This window comes from Diadema setosum, chromosome 20 (genome assembly GCF_964275005.1).
Source record: "Diadema setosum chromosome 20, eeDiaSeto1, whole genome shotgun sequence".
Classification (NCBI taxonomy): domain Eukaryota; kingdom Metazoa; phylum Echinodermata; class Echinoidea; order Diadematoida; family Diadematidae; genus Diadema; species Diadema setosum.
The window spans coordinates 17,621,283-17,636,535 of NC_092704.1; the positions used below are offsets into that span (position 1 = coordinate 17,621,283).

The 15,253-nt window shown below is 37.0% G+C and overlaps 1 protein-coding gene across 1 annotated transcript in view; it reads left to right on the plus strand.

Moving 5' to 3' along the window:
• The first annotated feature begins 6,816 nt into the window (after window positions 1-6,816).
• Window positions 6,817-15,253, plus strand: part of LOC140243906 (rho-related GTP-binding protein RhoN-like) — a 37,506-nt gene continuing 29,069 nt past the window's right edge. The window contains exon 1 of the mRNA XM_072323576.1: window positions 6,817-7,005. Within this exon, the coding sequence (XP_072179677.1) occupies window positions 6,817-7,005 (189 nt within the window). The remainder of the gene's footprint in view (window positions 7,006-15,253) is intronic.

Genomic DNA, 15,253 nt, shown 5'->3' on the forward strand with positions numbered 1-15,253 from the left:
CAGAAGATACTTTAAATGATCTGTCATTTCATGCAAGATAGCATCAGACAAGGTTGAAAGTTTGAATGATCCAGTTTCAGATAAGAGAAGCAGAGGATGTCTTTATCATTGTCTTGAGTCCAGTCTTACTTCCTGTCCTGTCATTTTTCATTTTTTCTACTTTTCTTTTTTTCATATGATCTGTACAGTTGATTCATAGTACCAATTTAGTATCATTTGACATAGGCTTGTGTACATGTGTTCATTCATCTATCAGTATTTTAGTGTGTAGACTTTGAATTCAGATGGTAATTGTGATTGCTTGTTTTTTATGCATTGAAATCAATCGTTTTCGGATTAAATGAAAATTTGTTTATGTTGCTCTGAGTCATAGTTAGATTGCCAATGTTTGTAGTATTCACAGTCAACTTAAACATTAAGTGTAAAAACATTTCACTGAGATTATCCTGTACCAGCTTTTAGTCTTAACTTCTTTTCCAGCACTAACCAGCATTCTGTGTTTTTAATGAACCATGATACAGTAAATCCAATGTACTTTGTCCTTCAAAATGTTTTACAGCTTGATAAATGCCAGTGCAAGGTTTCATGGCAGTATGATATATTATAAGGCATATTGAATCTACATAATCATTCGATTGACTGCACTCCAAGTAGTCATCAATACTTATTCTTATTTCCATTCTCCCTTTTATTTCTCATACTGCAAATTCTAAAATTTTTGTAAGCCATGTGTATCTATGTGCTGTCCTTGGCTTGCAAAATAGATTAGTAATCCCTGTCTTTTTCATTCACAGATATTCGACAAAAAGATATCAAGGAGATATCAAATTGTAACTTCACTTTCAGGACTGTGAAACATCTGGCTTTCCAGAGAGTCTGAACAGATTAGACTGCACATAACAGCACTAGGGCTGATGTAGCTACTCTGTATTGTGCAAAAGGGATTTCAGTGGAGTAACCCAACATATGAATATTTGGGTTGAGCTTCAAGTATAAACAGTGTAATATGTGACAAACACAAATTCTGTTATCTTTGATTTTTAGCAAAGTGGTAAACAAGCAAATTTTAGATTGCCAGATGCAAAACTAACCAAGTTATCAAATTCGTAAAATATTTCTGAAAGATCTTTGAAAGAGATCAAACATATTTTGTACTGATTAAATTTGTCTTTGCTGCTCTGTTTTTTAATATAATATATGCCACAAGCTCAAGTCATTACTTTTTTTGTTATTGGATTTGTTGTACAAGAGATTGATGCTGACTTATTTTTTTACAGCATTTTGGGCAATTTCTCAGTTGATGTGCTGTTAGTGGGACTAAGTTTAAAAGGGGTTGAACTCTTTTTTTCATCATTTGAATGACACTCACATATTTTTAGTGGATTTACCAGTCTTCATTCATTCATTATCATTTCCCACAATAATGCAAATACAATGAAACATTTGCATTTATAGTTATATAAAGTTTATACAACAGTGTAATAAAGGGGGGAAAAAAATCCCCTGGAAGGTAAAAAAGTCATGTTTTTGTTTATGGAGCGAAAAACAAATGTGAGGAAGCGGCATAATGAACGCTTCAAACAAGCCGCAGGGTATTCATCTAAAGTAAATCTTGGATATTTATGTGTCAGATCTGCATATTGCAACAGAGGGGATGAAATGCAAATACCTTTGTTCGCAAGAAAAAAAAAAACTATTCCAATTATTGCATGGATAAAGAAGTGAACTGTAATTCATTATCTCAGAGGTATTATCCTTGTATTTATGGAAAAGATTTACACATTTCCTGGTTGTCCAGAAGGTATGATTAATTTCATTCTCTGTTTTTATGGTTTGAGAATGTTGCAGTTCAAAGATGCTCATCCTTTCATGATGTCACATGAAAATTGCATGCATTTCTTGGCTGTATGGTATTCAGAAGGAGGAAACATTGACAATGTTATTTGATAAATGATTTTGTTTTCACAATCAAGTTGTTCACATGTTTATCTGTGTCATTCAAAGTGGCACAGACTTCACAAATATCTTTCTCAAAGTGGAAATTACAAATGCAGTGTTTTAAGTTGTGTGTGTTATCGTGTTATTTGTATTGGTGTAAAACCTGAGCATTTTCTTTTTTTTATTGAACACAAACAGAAATTAAATCCAGTTTTTCTCAATGTATGATTTTCATATTTGCAATCAATCAGCATATACCTTTTTGACAAGTGGACATGTTGCCATTTTTTTCATGCAACAGAGCTCTTACTTTGATGTAGCATTGATGTTGAATGTATGAGTTATGATAGCAGTAAAACATTGGATTACCAACAACACACACTACGACGCTACTTTACCGACACCCACTACTTCACTATGCAAACCTTCAAACAACACATAACACACACTACCTTACATACACACACTACTACACACACTATCTTTGCTGAAACAGCATTGAATTCTGAGATGGACATACAGGATATTCACAAGTCTTATAAATATACAATAGTGGTTTTGTTCAAAGACCTAGCATTCATAAGCCAGAGACTTGCAACCAAAGCAAGGATTAGATTATCCATGATCCAAGGAAGTAGTTGTCTTCTGCAAATCTTCATTTGCATCCAATCTCTAGAGCCACGTGTTGTTGTGGTTTGTTTTGGCAGAAATGAAATATTTCTGGATTTTTTTTTTTTTTTTGACTTGGTGTTGCATGGAAACCCAGGAAGGACATTGCCATGGTAACAGTGGCCCCCAAATCAGGTAAAGGCTTCACAGATCAAACTACTTCTCTAGTTTTCAAGCAATTCAAATTAACTTTTGCACACATGTTGAGCTCAATGTTAATTTGGGCAAAAATCTTTTTTAAGAGTACTAGAAAGTGCATTACCATGGTAACAGTAGTAAATGGCCTTTAAGATTAGGAAAAAAAACCATGCATAGTGAAATCCAGTAGTTGCAAGCAATACAGGAGAAATTTTGCACAAGTGATATTGATGTAAAGTTGTGCAAGACATATTTTGTAAGAGTAGCAGAAAGTATGTTAGGCAGGGTATTTATCACCTTCAGTGATATTTCAAGTGTGAAAGAAAGTGTTGCCATCGCAACAGTATGGTTTACTGGAATAAAAGTCATACAAAAATATATGGATCGAACAACTCTCAAAGCGTACTCCAGTTTTCAAGCTTTTCAAGAGATTCAAATAAAATTTGGCGCACTTGCTCAGGTCAATGTAAAGTTGTACCAGACAGAAGCAAAAAATGCATTGCCATGGTAACAGCATGGTAACATGGCCTCAAAATCAGGTAAAGAACTTGAGAATTGTACTTGTACTTTTCCAGCTTTCAATAGCAGTGGAAAACACACTGCCATGGTAACTACATATTGTAGCCCCCGAATCAGGTAAAATCAGGTAACTACTTTTTTCTCCAGTTAACAAGAGATTCAAACAAAATTTGGCACACATGTTGAGCTCAGTGTGAAGTTGTGCAAAACACATTTTTCAACAGTTACGATTTAAAGTTTATTGTAACTCCAGTTTAACAGCACCATGAGCATCAGTAGTTGATGGAATACCGCTTTACAAGTAGCCACTGTTATTAGGAGTAGTTTAAGTGAATGGATTCAGTTGATCGCGACATGCTATAAAATGACAAATATTCGTGGGAGATTGTGTAACATTTTCAGTGCAAAATCGACAACATCAAAACATACAATGAGTGTTTTAAATATTTCATTTATTTGCCAAGAACTGTCCATAAAGACAGGCACTGTTACAAGGACAAGGGTCTTTCTCTAGTTTGCCGCTACAGCTAGTGAGGCAGCTTAAGTGGAATCTCGGGAGAATTTTTATGCCTCTGCCACACAGTGTTGCCAGAGGCATATATGTTTTCAAGTTGTCCGTCAGTCCATATGTCTGTCCTTCCATCCGTCATCCATTTTGTGGACAGCATAACTGAACTGTTGCAGATATTGGGTGCACATGCTCAAGGTCGTATATATATAAATATATACTGTATGTACTACCAGGTAAAGAGTCAGTAGGGAAGTTTTAGGCCATGGGGTCAATGGTCAAAATTCAAGTGAAAATGCTGGAATTTCACCATTTTTTTATGCCTCCATAACAAAGTGGTGCCGGAGGTATTATGTTTTCGGGTTGTCCGTCCGTCCGTCCTTCGGTTTGTAATCAATTTTGTGGACAGCGTAACCAAAACATGGTTTGAGGTATCCTACTGAAACTTGGCATGTATATGTATGAGTGGGCAGAGTTGCGCCTATCAACTTTTAGGTGCACATGCTGAAGGTCAAAGGTCAAATGGTCAATGTCAAATGCTCAAATTTTCACTATTTCCCCCATATCCATGCAATGCCTGAAGGTATTTTCTTGATACTTAGTGTATACACGTACTACCAAATAAAGATTCTCCAGAGAGAGTTTTGGGTCATGAGGTCAAGGATCAAAGGTCAAGTAAAAAAGTTGAAATTTTTTTTTCTCCATATCTCGCCAATGGTGCAAGGTATTGTCATGGAACTTAGTATAATCATATGCATGTACTGACTGGCAGTGATTATCTAGGGAATTTGGGGGTCATGGGTCAAATGTCATATCTACCCTCATATCTATGCAATGCCCGCAGGATTTTTCTTGCAACTTGATATATGTATGTATTACCCAAAAGAGATTCTGTGGGAAGTTTCTTGCCAAAAGGTCAAAGGTCAAGTGAAAGAGCTAAATTTCACTTCTTCCTCCATATCCTGTAAGTGACTCAATGTATCATCATGAAATGTAATACATATTTATGCATGTTCTACCTGAGAGTGATTCTCTTGGGAACTTTGGGGTCATAAGGTCAAAGGTCAAAGCCAGGTTTAAATGCTAATATTTTACCATTTAATACTGAAATTACACTTTTTCTCCATACATTGAAAATTACTCAATACATAGAAACTTATAGAAGGGTCAAAAGTCAAGTAAAAATCCTCAAATCCCCAAATATCTGCACTCGTAGACAATTTTGCCATTCATCCAATTAAACCTAGTTCAAGGAAAGTGAACATTCAGCACATTTGTAACAAATCTGTCATTTTGATATTTTGCCAATTATGTAAAACTATCATTACACATTGTCAAGACATTGTACGATAGACCTATTAGGAGAACCCTGCATTATGGCGGAGGCATACCAGTCGCCGTATAGAGTCTAGTGACATTTATAGTTCATTTTTCATTTTCTTCTTTTTTTTTCATATATTTGGGGAATAAAAAAACCTCTTTAAATTCGATTGTGAAATTTGTATATTACCAGTTAGTGATATATTTGAAGAAAGATGTAGGCTGTGGGGTCAAAGGGCAAGGTTCAACCGTCAAGTGAAAATCCTTGATTTCCAAAATTCAAGTGAAAATGCTCAAATTCCCATAGAAACAATTTAGTCATCCAAACGAAATCTGGTTCAAGGAATGTAATAAACACTCAACACATTTTGGGTTGTGCCACAAAATTTCTAACATGTCATTTCAATTTTTTACCAGTCATGTGAAATTGTCCTCACACACTGTCAAGGTGTACTATACAGTAACTGACCTATTAAGAGAATAATGTGATATGGCACAGGCATACCAGCTGCCATAGCAACATTTCTAGAAATGTGTACATACACTCCCTCAAACCATGGACCTACACACGCACACATCCATGTACAAGCACCCTCCATGCATCTAGTTTCGGTTCATTTGCACATCAAAAGAAAAAAACAATTCCAATATAAAAATCCATCAGTTTGTTCCCATTTTGGTAAACGTACCCACCCCCAATGTTCCCTTTTTGTTAGGCGATTTTAAATTATTCGTCTCTGTAATCTTTCATATTATCCACTACTTTTTGCACAGACGTCAGAATAGCTTTGTTTCTAGCATTATTTCCCTAAAAGATACTCAATTCAGTACATTTATTTATTGAAATTCATGAAATTCTTTACCAATTAGTTGAAATCTTAATATTTATTGTGTTTTGCCGGATACCCCTATAAAATAGATGTCCAATCATCAATATCAATTTCTCTTGAACATAACATTTTGATAACCTCCTGCCATAAATCGCTATCAAGAAATAAATATCTAGACCTATATAAATATAATAATTATACAGTATTACCCAATAGTATACAGTTCACAGCCGGCGCCACCTCGCGAAGCTAACCAAAAATTGTAGTCCAATTTCGACTAACAGCCGGAACCCGTTGGTTTGAAATACATGTACATGAATCGTGTGTGGTCATTAACAGGGCTCGTTGGCTCCACACAGCATTGTAAATGGCTTGCTTCTGAAAGTGAAAGCCGACAAAGTTGATGTTTCCATCCATACAGTAATTGCCGAACAATTGAATCGCTCAACAGCGTAGGGTGTTACACTACTGCAGCACACCGATGGGGTAGATTTGTTTAAAAGCAAAATGCTACATAGGCGCTCTCTCACGCCTATACCGTAATCATCCATTGGCTCTCGTTTCCATAGCTTCGTTTCACAAAATCAAGGGATTATCAAAATAAAATCAAGCTCATCATTTCCGATGATGAACATTTCGCTGACTGTTTTATAAAACCGTGTGTTCTGTGCAAAGCTGAATTAAAAAAAAAAGAAGACAAAGGATCTGTTCATCTTCAGCGCATTATTGCCACGTGAAGGTAAAAAGATGACTGCGACCATTGTAATCTCGACACGATGCATTCCTTTCAATCAGATACTTCATTGTTGATTTGTGATCGCTAGCTAACCAAGGAAGAAACTGGCAATCAAATCAGTTATTGTCCAGCGAACAAAGAAATAGATAAAGGAAGAAATGTCGGGGTCTCGCTTCAGCTTTGATTTCAGCGAAAGCCTGCAGCGTCAGCGACCCACGCTCGCTCGCCGGCACTCCTTGACCAGTCTTGATGAACATTCTCGGTGCAAAGTTGTGATGGTTGGGGACTCTAAAAGCGGCAAGAGCGCTCTGATAAACGCTTTTGTGGGCAGGAATGATGTTGTCGAGGTAAGTCCACCTTTTCAAATCTTTAAATTGCCATTTTGATTCACCAATTGCAAATCGGAAAGCTTGACATTATATAGCGGTGGCAAGGGCCACCAGAAATAGATTTTGGGGCAGGCCCGTGACTAAGGGGGGGGGGGGGGGGGGGGGTGGGGAGAGAAGGAAGGGGAGAAAAGAGGGAGGGAAGGGGGCTAGAAGGAACCTCCACCCACTTCCGCACGCAGGGTCTGCTTGAACACACACATACACACATTATGTGGCATTTGGAGCTTTGGGAAGAAGTTATCACCATTATTAGGTGATCCGAGTATCCTTCGGATCACCTTCTGTATTCTGTACTGATTAGGTGATCCGAGTATCCTCTCGGATCACCTTCTGTATTTGTACGGATTCTTTGTTGGTTCTTCTTCTTATTTCTGGACAAAAGTTGTGTATCTACTTACTCAAAAAGTTCTCAGAGTATCAATTTCAAACTCATACCATATATGTATCATGTCCCAAAGACGACAAATTTTATGTATCACTGTGATCAGTCGACCGTGACGTCACTATGACGTCATTATATGAAAACACATTTTCATTCATATCTCAATAATGGAATGGAATTTTTCAATGAAATTTACGTCACATACATTTCAAGTTATGCGCATTTTACTCATATTCTCAAAATTCATATTTTCTCTTAAAACGTGCGCGTACGCGCGCGTTAAAATATTTGTATGCTCAAATCGAGCTCAAATTTTTTTTGCACACGTTTCAGACCATTTGGAGCATTTTTTGAAAAATTGAAAAAATTGGACGGACGCGTACGCGCGCGCACATATACGCACGTACAGCTCATACGCAATAGAAATTCCCCGTTTTTTCACACTTATCGGATGCGTAAAATGTCAAGGAATATTTCTACCAAGTTTCAAGTCGATCCGACTCAATATGACGTCATACGGGCCCGTCAAAGTTGAAATTCCGCGCGCGCGTCAATGGCGATATACAGTGCAACAATGCAAAAAAACCGCCAATTTTGAATCCGATTTTACTCGTCAGGATGGACGGTGACCCCCCATTTTCTTTACATATTCTGAAAGCTGATGAGTTGTACATGTCATTTCATGGGTTGGCGATGCTGAAAAAATGATAAAAAGATATCAAATTTCTTAATGAATTTTAAAAAGTAAATTTTCAAAATGACGTCATCAAATTTCAAGTTCATTCAAGCATATTTCACTTATTCTTTAGTTGATTTTCGTCCAAATTTCAATATGTTGTAGCTTATTAAATGGTCTTTCAGATATATAATAACAACAATTTGATTGGATGACGGCATCACCTCGTAAAAAGGGATTAAAAGTAACATTGTTAAATTTGACCAGTTTACGTGTTATCTCTATGGGAGTGCAGGTTTTCTGGAAATGAAAACTGACATGACTATCTTTATCGAGCACTAGCTCACTTATGCTTCGGTGAATTTCTTTCATATTTTAGTATGTTGTAGCTGAGACTTTGGGCTATCGTTAATGTGCCCTTCGTTTTTTCATACGGAGTCGGCATCATGCCCAAAAACTTGGTTGAAATTAAAGCTTATCTTCCATGTATTTTCATATTCCTTTCTTTCTGCAACTTTCTTTGCAATAACTCAAGAAAAACAAGCTCTATCAGCCCAATATTTTGCACATGTTTAGTTTATGTCACGTACATTATTTTATAAAATAACAACTACTTGATCGGGCACCTTCTTGGGTATGTAAATTAGGGTCAAAGGTCAAAAATGTTTCATCCTGTATCTTGGTGAATACATGTCTTATCTTTCCCATATTTTGCATACGTAAAGACCATGTTACAAGAATCATTTCACAAAATAACCACTTTTTGCTCAGACGCCATCTTGTCTGTTCAAAGTAGGGTCAAAGGTCATATGTACTTCTTTCTTTATCTTCATTATGACGTGTTATCTCTATGGGAGGGAATTTTTCTAGATGTGAAAATTGACATGATTGTCTTTATCGACGACTAGCTCAATTACCCTTCGGTGAATTTCTTCCAGATTTTAGTATGTTGTAGCCAATGTGATACTCTTTAAGTTTTCTTCAATCAAAGTTTTAATCGGATGATGTCTTCACCTCGTGAAAATAGATATAATGTAACCTTGTCAAATTTAACCAGTTTACGTGTTATCTCTATGGGAGGGAATTTTTCTGGAAATGAAAATTGACATGACGGTCTTTATCGAACACTAGCTCACTTACTCTTCTGTGAATTTCTCCCAGATTTTAATATGTTGTAGCTGAGACTTTGCGCTATCGTTTCTTTGCCCACTCTTTTTCATGCGACATCGAAATCACGTCGAAAAACTTCGCAAAAATTAAAGCTTAGCTTCGATGTATTTTCATGTTACTTTCTTTCTGCAACTTTCTTTGCAATAACTCAAGAAAAACAGCCCCTATCACGCCCATATTTTGCACATGTTTAGTTCATGTCACGTACATTATTTCATAAAATAACAACTACTTGATCAGACACCATCTTGGGTATGTAAATTAGGGTCAAAGGTCATAAATTTTTCAACCTGTATCTTGGTGAATACATGTCCTATCTTTCCCATATTTTGCACACGAAAGACCATGTTACAAGGATCATTTCACAAGATAACCACTTTTTGGTCAGATGCCATCTTGTCTGTGCAAAGTGAGGTCAAAGGTCATGTGTACTTTTTTCTCTATCTTCGTTATGACGTGTTAACTCTATGGGAGGAAATTTGTCTAGATGTGAAAATTGACATGATTGTCTTTATCGAGCACTATCTCACTTACCTTTCGGTGAATTTCTCCCAGATTTTAATATGTTGTAGCTGAGACTTTAGGCTATCGTAGTGTGCCCTTCGTTGTTTCATACGATGTCGGGATCATGTTAAAAAACTTGGTTGAAATTAAAGCTGCGCTATCGTTTCTTTGCCCACTCTTTTTCATACGACATCGAAATCACGTCGAAAAACTTCGCTAAAATTAAAGCTTAGCTTCGATGTATTTTCATGTTTCTTTCTTTCTGCAACTTTCTTTGCAATAACTCAAGAAAGATATTCCCTATTACCCCCATATTTTGCACATGTTTAGTTCATGTCACGTACATTATTATAAGATAACAACTACTTGATCGAACACCATCTTGGGTAGGTAAATTAGGGTCAAAGGTCATAAATGTTTCATTCTGTATCTTCGTTGTAGTGTATACCGAATTTGGTACCAAAGATGGCAGACCTGACTCTCTTTTCTAAATGAGAATTAAAACATCACACGGTCAATGTCATTAAACACAGATGAAGCCTGTATGGTCATGCCTATTGCGATCAGCACTCGAATCATCGATTAAAAAAAAATCGGATCACCTAATTTGTCAGTGTTGACAAATTCCAAGTCTAGTTCTTTCTTTATTTCTCCTCAAAAGTTGTGTATCGATTAGCTCAGAAAGTCCTCCTCCTATCAATGTCAAAATTACACCATATGTGCATCACGTCCCAAAGACGACGGGTCAAGTAAAATCGTAGTGATCAGTCGACCGTGACGTCACTATGACGTCATTATATGAAAACACATTCTCAATCATATCTCATTAATGAAAAAGAATTTTTCAATGAAATTTACGTCACATATATTTCAAGTTATGCGCATTCTACTCATGTTCTCAAAATTCATATTTTCTCTTAGGACGTGCGCGTACGCGCGCGTTGAAATATTTGTATGCGTCAATCGAGCTCAAAATTTTTTTGCACACATTTCAGACCATTTGGAGCATTTTTTGAAAAATTGAAAAAATCGGACGGACGCGTACGCGCGCGCGCATATACGCACGCACAGCTCATATGCAATTGAAATTTCCAGTTTTTTCACTTTGATCGTATGTCTGAAATGTCAAGGAATATTTATACCACGTTTCAAGTCAATCCGACTCAATATGACGTCATACGGGCCCGTCAAAGTTGAAATTCCGCGCGCGCGTCAATGGCGATATACAGTGCAACTAAGCCAAAAAACTGCCAATTTTAAATCCGATTTTACTCGTCAGGATGGACGGTGACCCCCCATTTTCTTTACATATATTGAAAGCTGATGAGTTGTACATGTCATTTCATGGGTAGGCAATGCTCACAAAATGATTAAAAGATATAAAATTTCTTAATAAAATAAAAAAGGTAAATTTTCAAAATGACGTCATCAAATTACAAGTTCACTCGAGCGTATTTCACTTATCCTCTGCCAATTTTCTCCCATATTTCAGTATGTTGTAGCTTATGAAATGTTCTTTCATTAATGTAAAAACAACATTTTGATTGAATGACGTCATCGCCTCGTAAAAATGGATTGAATGTATCCTTGTAGAATTTGACCAGTTTACGTGTTATCTCTATGGGAGAGCAGTTTTTCTGGCAGTGAAAATTGACATGACTCTCTTTTTCGAGCACTAGCTCACTTTTGCTTCGGTGAATTTTTCCCAGATTTTAGTATGTTGTAGCTGAGACTTTGGGCTATCGTATGTGTGCCCTTCATTTTTTCATACGACGTCGGCATCACGTCGAAAAACTTGGTTGAAAATGGCACGTGGCTTCGATGCAGCGTCATTTTGCTTAATACACAGGGCCTATGGAGCATGAAATAGGTCATTGCATAGCGCATCCGACTCGTAAACCTAAGGTCCCTGGTTCGAGGCTCACCCCTGCCAATATTTTTTTTCAATTTTTTAAACACTTTTTTTCTTCTTTTTCTTTAGTCAGTCTTAATCTCCCTTCCTAACTTTATCTTTTTCTGATTTTTTTATGCTTCTCCTTCAAATTTCTATAAAATAACATATTTTTTCTTTATTTTTCTTTCTTTCTACTACTTTCTGTGCAATAGATGAACAACAACAATGGCTATCAATCCCATATTTTGCACATGTTTAGTTCATGTCACGTACATTATTTCATAGAATAACAACTACTTGATCAGACACCATCTTGGGTATGTAAATTAGGGTCAAAGGTCATAAATGTTTCATCCTGTATCTTGGTGAATACATGTCCTATCTTTCCCATATTTTGCACACACAAAGACCATGTAACAAGGATCATTTCACAAAATAACCACTTTTTGCTCAGACGCCATCTTGGGTGTGCAAAGTGAGGTCAAAGGTCATATGTACTTCTTTCTATGTCGTCGTTATGACGTGTTATCTCTATGGGAGGGATTTTTTTTTTATGTGAAAATTAACATGCTTTTCTTTATCGAGCACTAGCTCTCACTTACCCTTCGGTGAATTTCTCCCAGATTTTATGTTGTAGCTAAGACTTTGCATTTTGCATCTTGGTGAATACCTGTCCTATCTTTGCCATATTTTGCACACGAATATAGACGATGTCGCAAGAATCATTTCACAAAATAACCACTTTTTCCTCAGATGCCATCTTGGGAGTGTAAAGGTGGGTCAAAGGTCATATGTATTCTTTGCTGTATCTTCGTTATTAAGTGTATACAGAATTGGTACCAAAGATGACAGATATGACTCCCTTTTCTAAATGAGAATCCAAACCTCACACGGCCAATGTCTCTAAACACAGATGAAACTTGTATTGTCATGCCTATTACGATCAGGACTCGAATCATTGATTAAAAAAAAAAATCGGATCACCTTAATTTGTCAGTGATGACAAATTACAATCTCTAGTTTTTCTTGTGTGTGTGTGTGTGTTTTAATTTCAGATTTAAAAAAAAAATCAAAATCCATTCAAATAACCTCTTTAGGTTGACCCACCCCCCCCCCACCCCCCCCCCTCTCTCTCTCTCTCTCTCTCTCTCTCTCTCGCTTCGTCCGCGCGTATTTTATGGTTGAGTCTTGACTCCAAGTGAATGGCTTACAAGCTATAGATACATGTATCTTGATGTCCAGTACGACCAAAACTCGACCATGGCAGTACGCAGCCCAAAGGGTTTTTCTTCTTTTTCTTTTCAGATTCTGATGTTAGATTTTCAAGTAAGTTGATCTATAAATAGGAATATCTCGCAACAAATTTCAGAATTTGGTGGGGGTTTTTTCTATTCGCTAATTACATTTCACGTTATCATATCGTGAGAATGCACATGACATTCTGTCACCACTCCACCATTCACTGCCGTTTATTTTACCAGGGAGGTGATGCATTGCCTGCGAGCGCTGATCTCCTCGAATAGACTCAGGAGGTACATAGACTAGGTAAAAACGCACACTACGAGAAGTGACAGATATACAACGTTTTACCCACTCACATGTTTTCTGAATGTATATTTTTCTCACCTTTTGGATAAAAAACAAAAGCAAAAACATTCCCAAACATCCCACCAAAAGGGCGCACCGTTGAATTTCAATTAAGAAAATGCAAAAGCTCACTTGTGTGGAAGGGGGTATCACCTCCCGCTTACTCCCCTGCTCCCCTGCTCGGGCGCTGTGCTTGGATTTTAGATTTTGATCAGTTGGCCTAACCCTTTTATGAGAAAATTAAGCAACATTACAGAATTAAGTTTGAATTTGGACTCTTTCTTGCTACTTAAATCTTATAACCAATGTTGTCTTTTTTTTAAATGAATATCTTCTAAATTTCTATACCCAAAGTGTGCACCAGATCGTTGCCTTTTTTTTTTTTTTTTTTACAAAAAATGGAAAGGCTCCCGCTGCGCGTATAGGGTCTATTATACATGATACATTCTCAAGTGAATTGAATAGTGAATGGAAAAAAAAAAGAAAAAAAATGACAGCATTTAGTTTCTTTGCCGCTTTTTCTTGCAGCTTTCATCTTGAATAATGTTGATTCAGAATCTTCTTATCATGAATTTACACGACAAACACTTTCTTTGACAATACTAGAAGCTATATAAAGGAAATTTCAGCCTGTATCATTGGGCACTGCACTAGTATAGTTACCAAAGAGCATTACCTCCCTTCACAATTCACAATTCCCAAATAACCACCCCTCTTACAATCACCCTGCCCCAGGAAAATTACCCCTCTCACTGTTATCTTTCGAACATCGAACAGAGGCTGTGGTGACTGACGATATAATTATAGTATTGTTTCCATGGACGACATAGACCTACAACGAATGTCGTTACTATGGTAATATTGTCAGAGACTAACTTGTCGGGGCTGACAACTTCCATGAAACAGTGCCCAGATCCAATCAGAAATTATGACTTTATATCGAGGGTTCCTCCCTAATGATAAGGGAACGTACATGAGCCTTGTCTTTTGATTTAGTATTACCATGGACCTACTAATGAACTTTCAACGAATCCAACCATCATGAAGTACGTAATCCGCCGCCACCTGACTAGATGCACATCTGAATGAATACATAAGGCAGGGCTCGACACTAACGGTGGCCGGGGCCACCAAAAATGAAAGTCGGGCCACCAAATTTCAAAAAAGGGCAAATTTGGTGGCCCGCCTCGGGCCACCAAAATTTTTTTTAAAGTGTGTCAATGAATTTCTAACTTTTTGCGCCGGAAATGCATAAATGCATGCAGTGAGTTAATGTTTTTTAATGTTTGTTTTTTCGGGCCACCAAATTTTCCTTTCGGGCCACCAAAAATTTGAAATTGATGATGTTGGTGGCCCCATCGGGCCACCAAAAAAAAAAAAAGTTAGTGTGGAGCCCTGCATAAGGTGTCTCGAAAATGATGATTGTATAATCATGAATCGTCAATGACAAAGGAACTGTTCCCCTAATTCCGGTCTTAACTGGCTGATGCGTCTTTTCAGGTGGAAAAGTCTTTGAATAAACGTCAATGATGAGAAGCAGCAAAGAACATGACTAATTTCGTGTATTTTGCTTGGAAATTACAGACTCACTCGCTATAGCTCACACAACGACCTTGCCTAATAGTGAGACATACATGTCCGCTTCCCTTGATGGGAAATGAGATTACAAATCAAGCAATCAATTAGCTATATTGTTAGCTTTCTCTCTAGAAGTATCTTCATTTTGCTAAAGAAGATATCTGAGCCGTGATATACTGATACATACCACAACTGCACATGCATTTTCCTTGATTTAAGACAGTTATTTCCTTCTGCACATTTTGTTTTTATATAATTTTCAAAGCTGCGTTGTGTTTTGCAGCTCTGGCTTGCCGACGACGGAGATCATGAGATCAAAGCAGGGAAGAATGTTTAAAATGTTTTTGTGACACTTTTGACACAGACAGAGGCATGCATTAATTAGCGAAATGATGAATGTCCATGGTATATAATA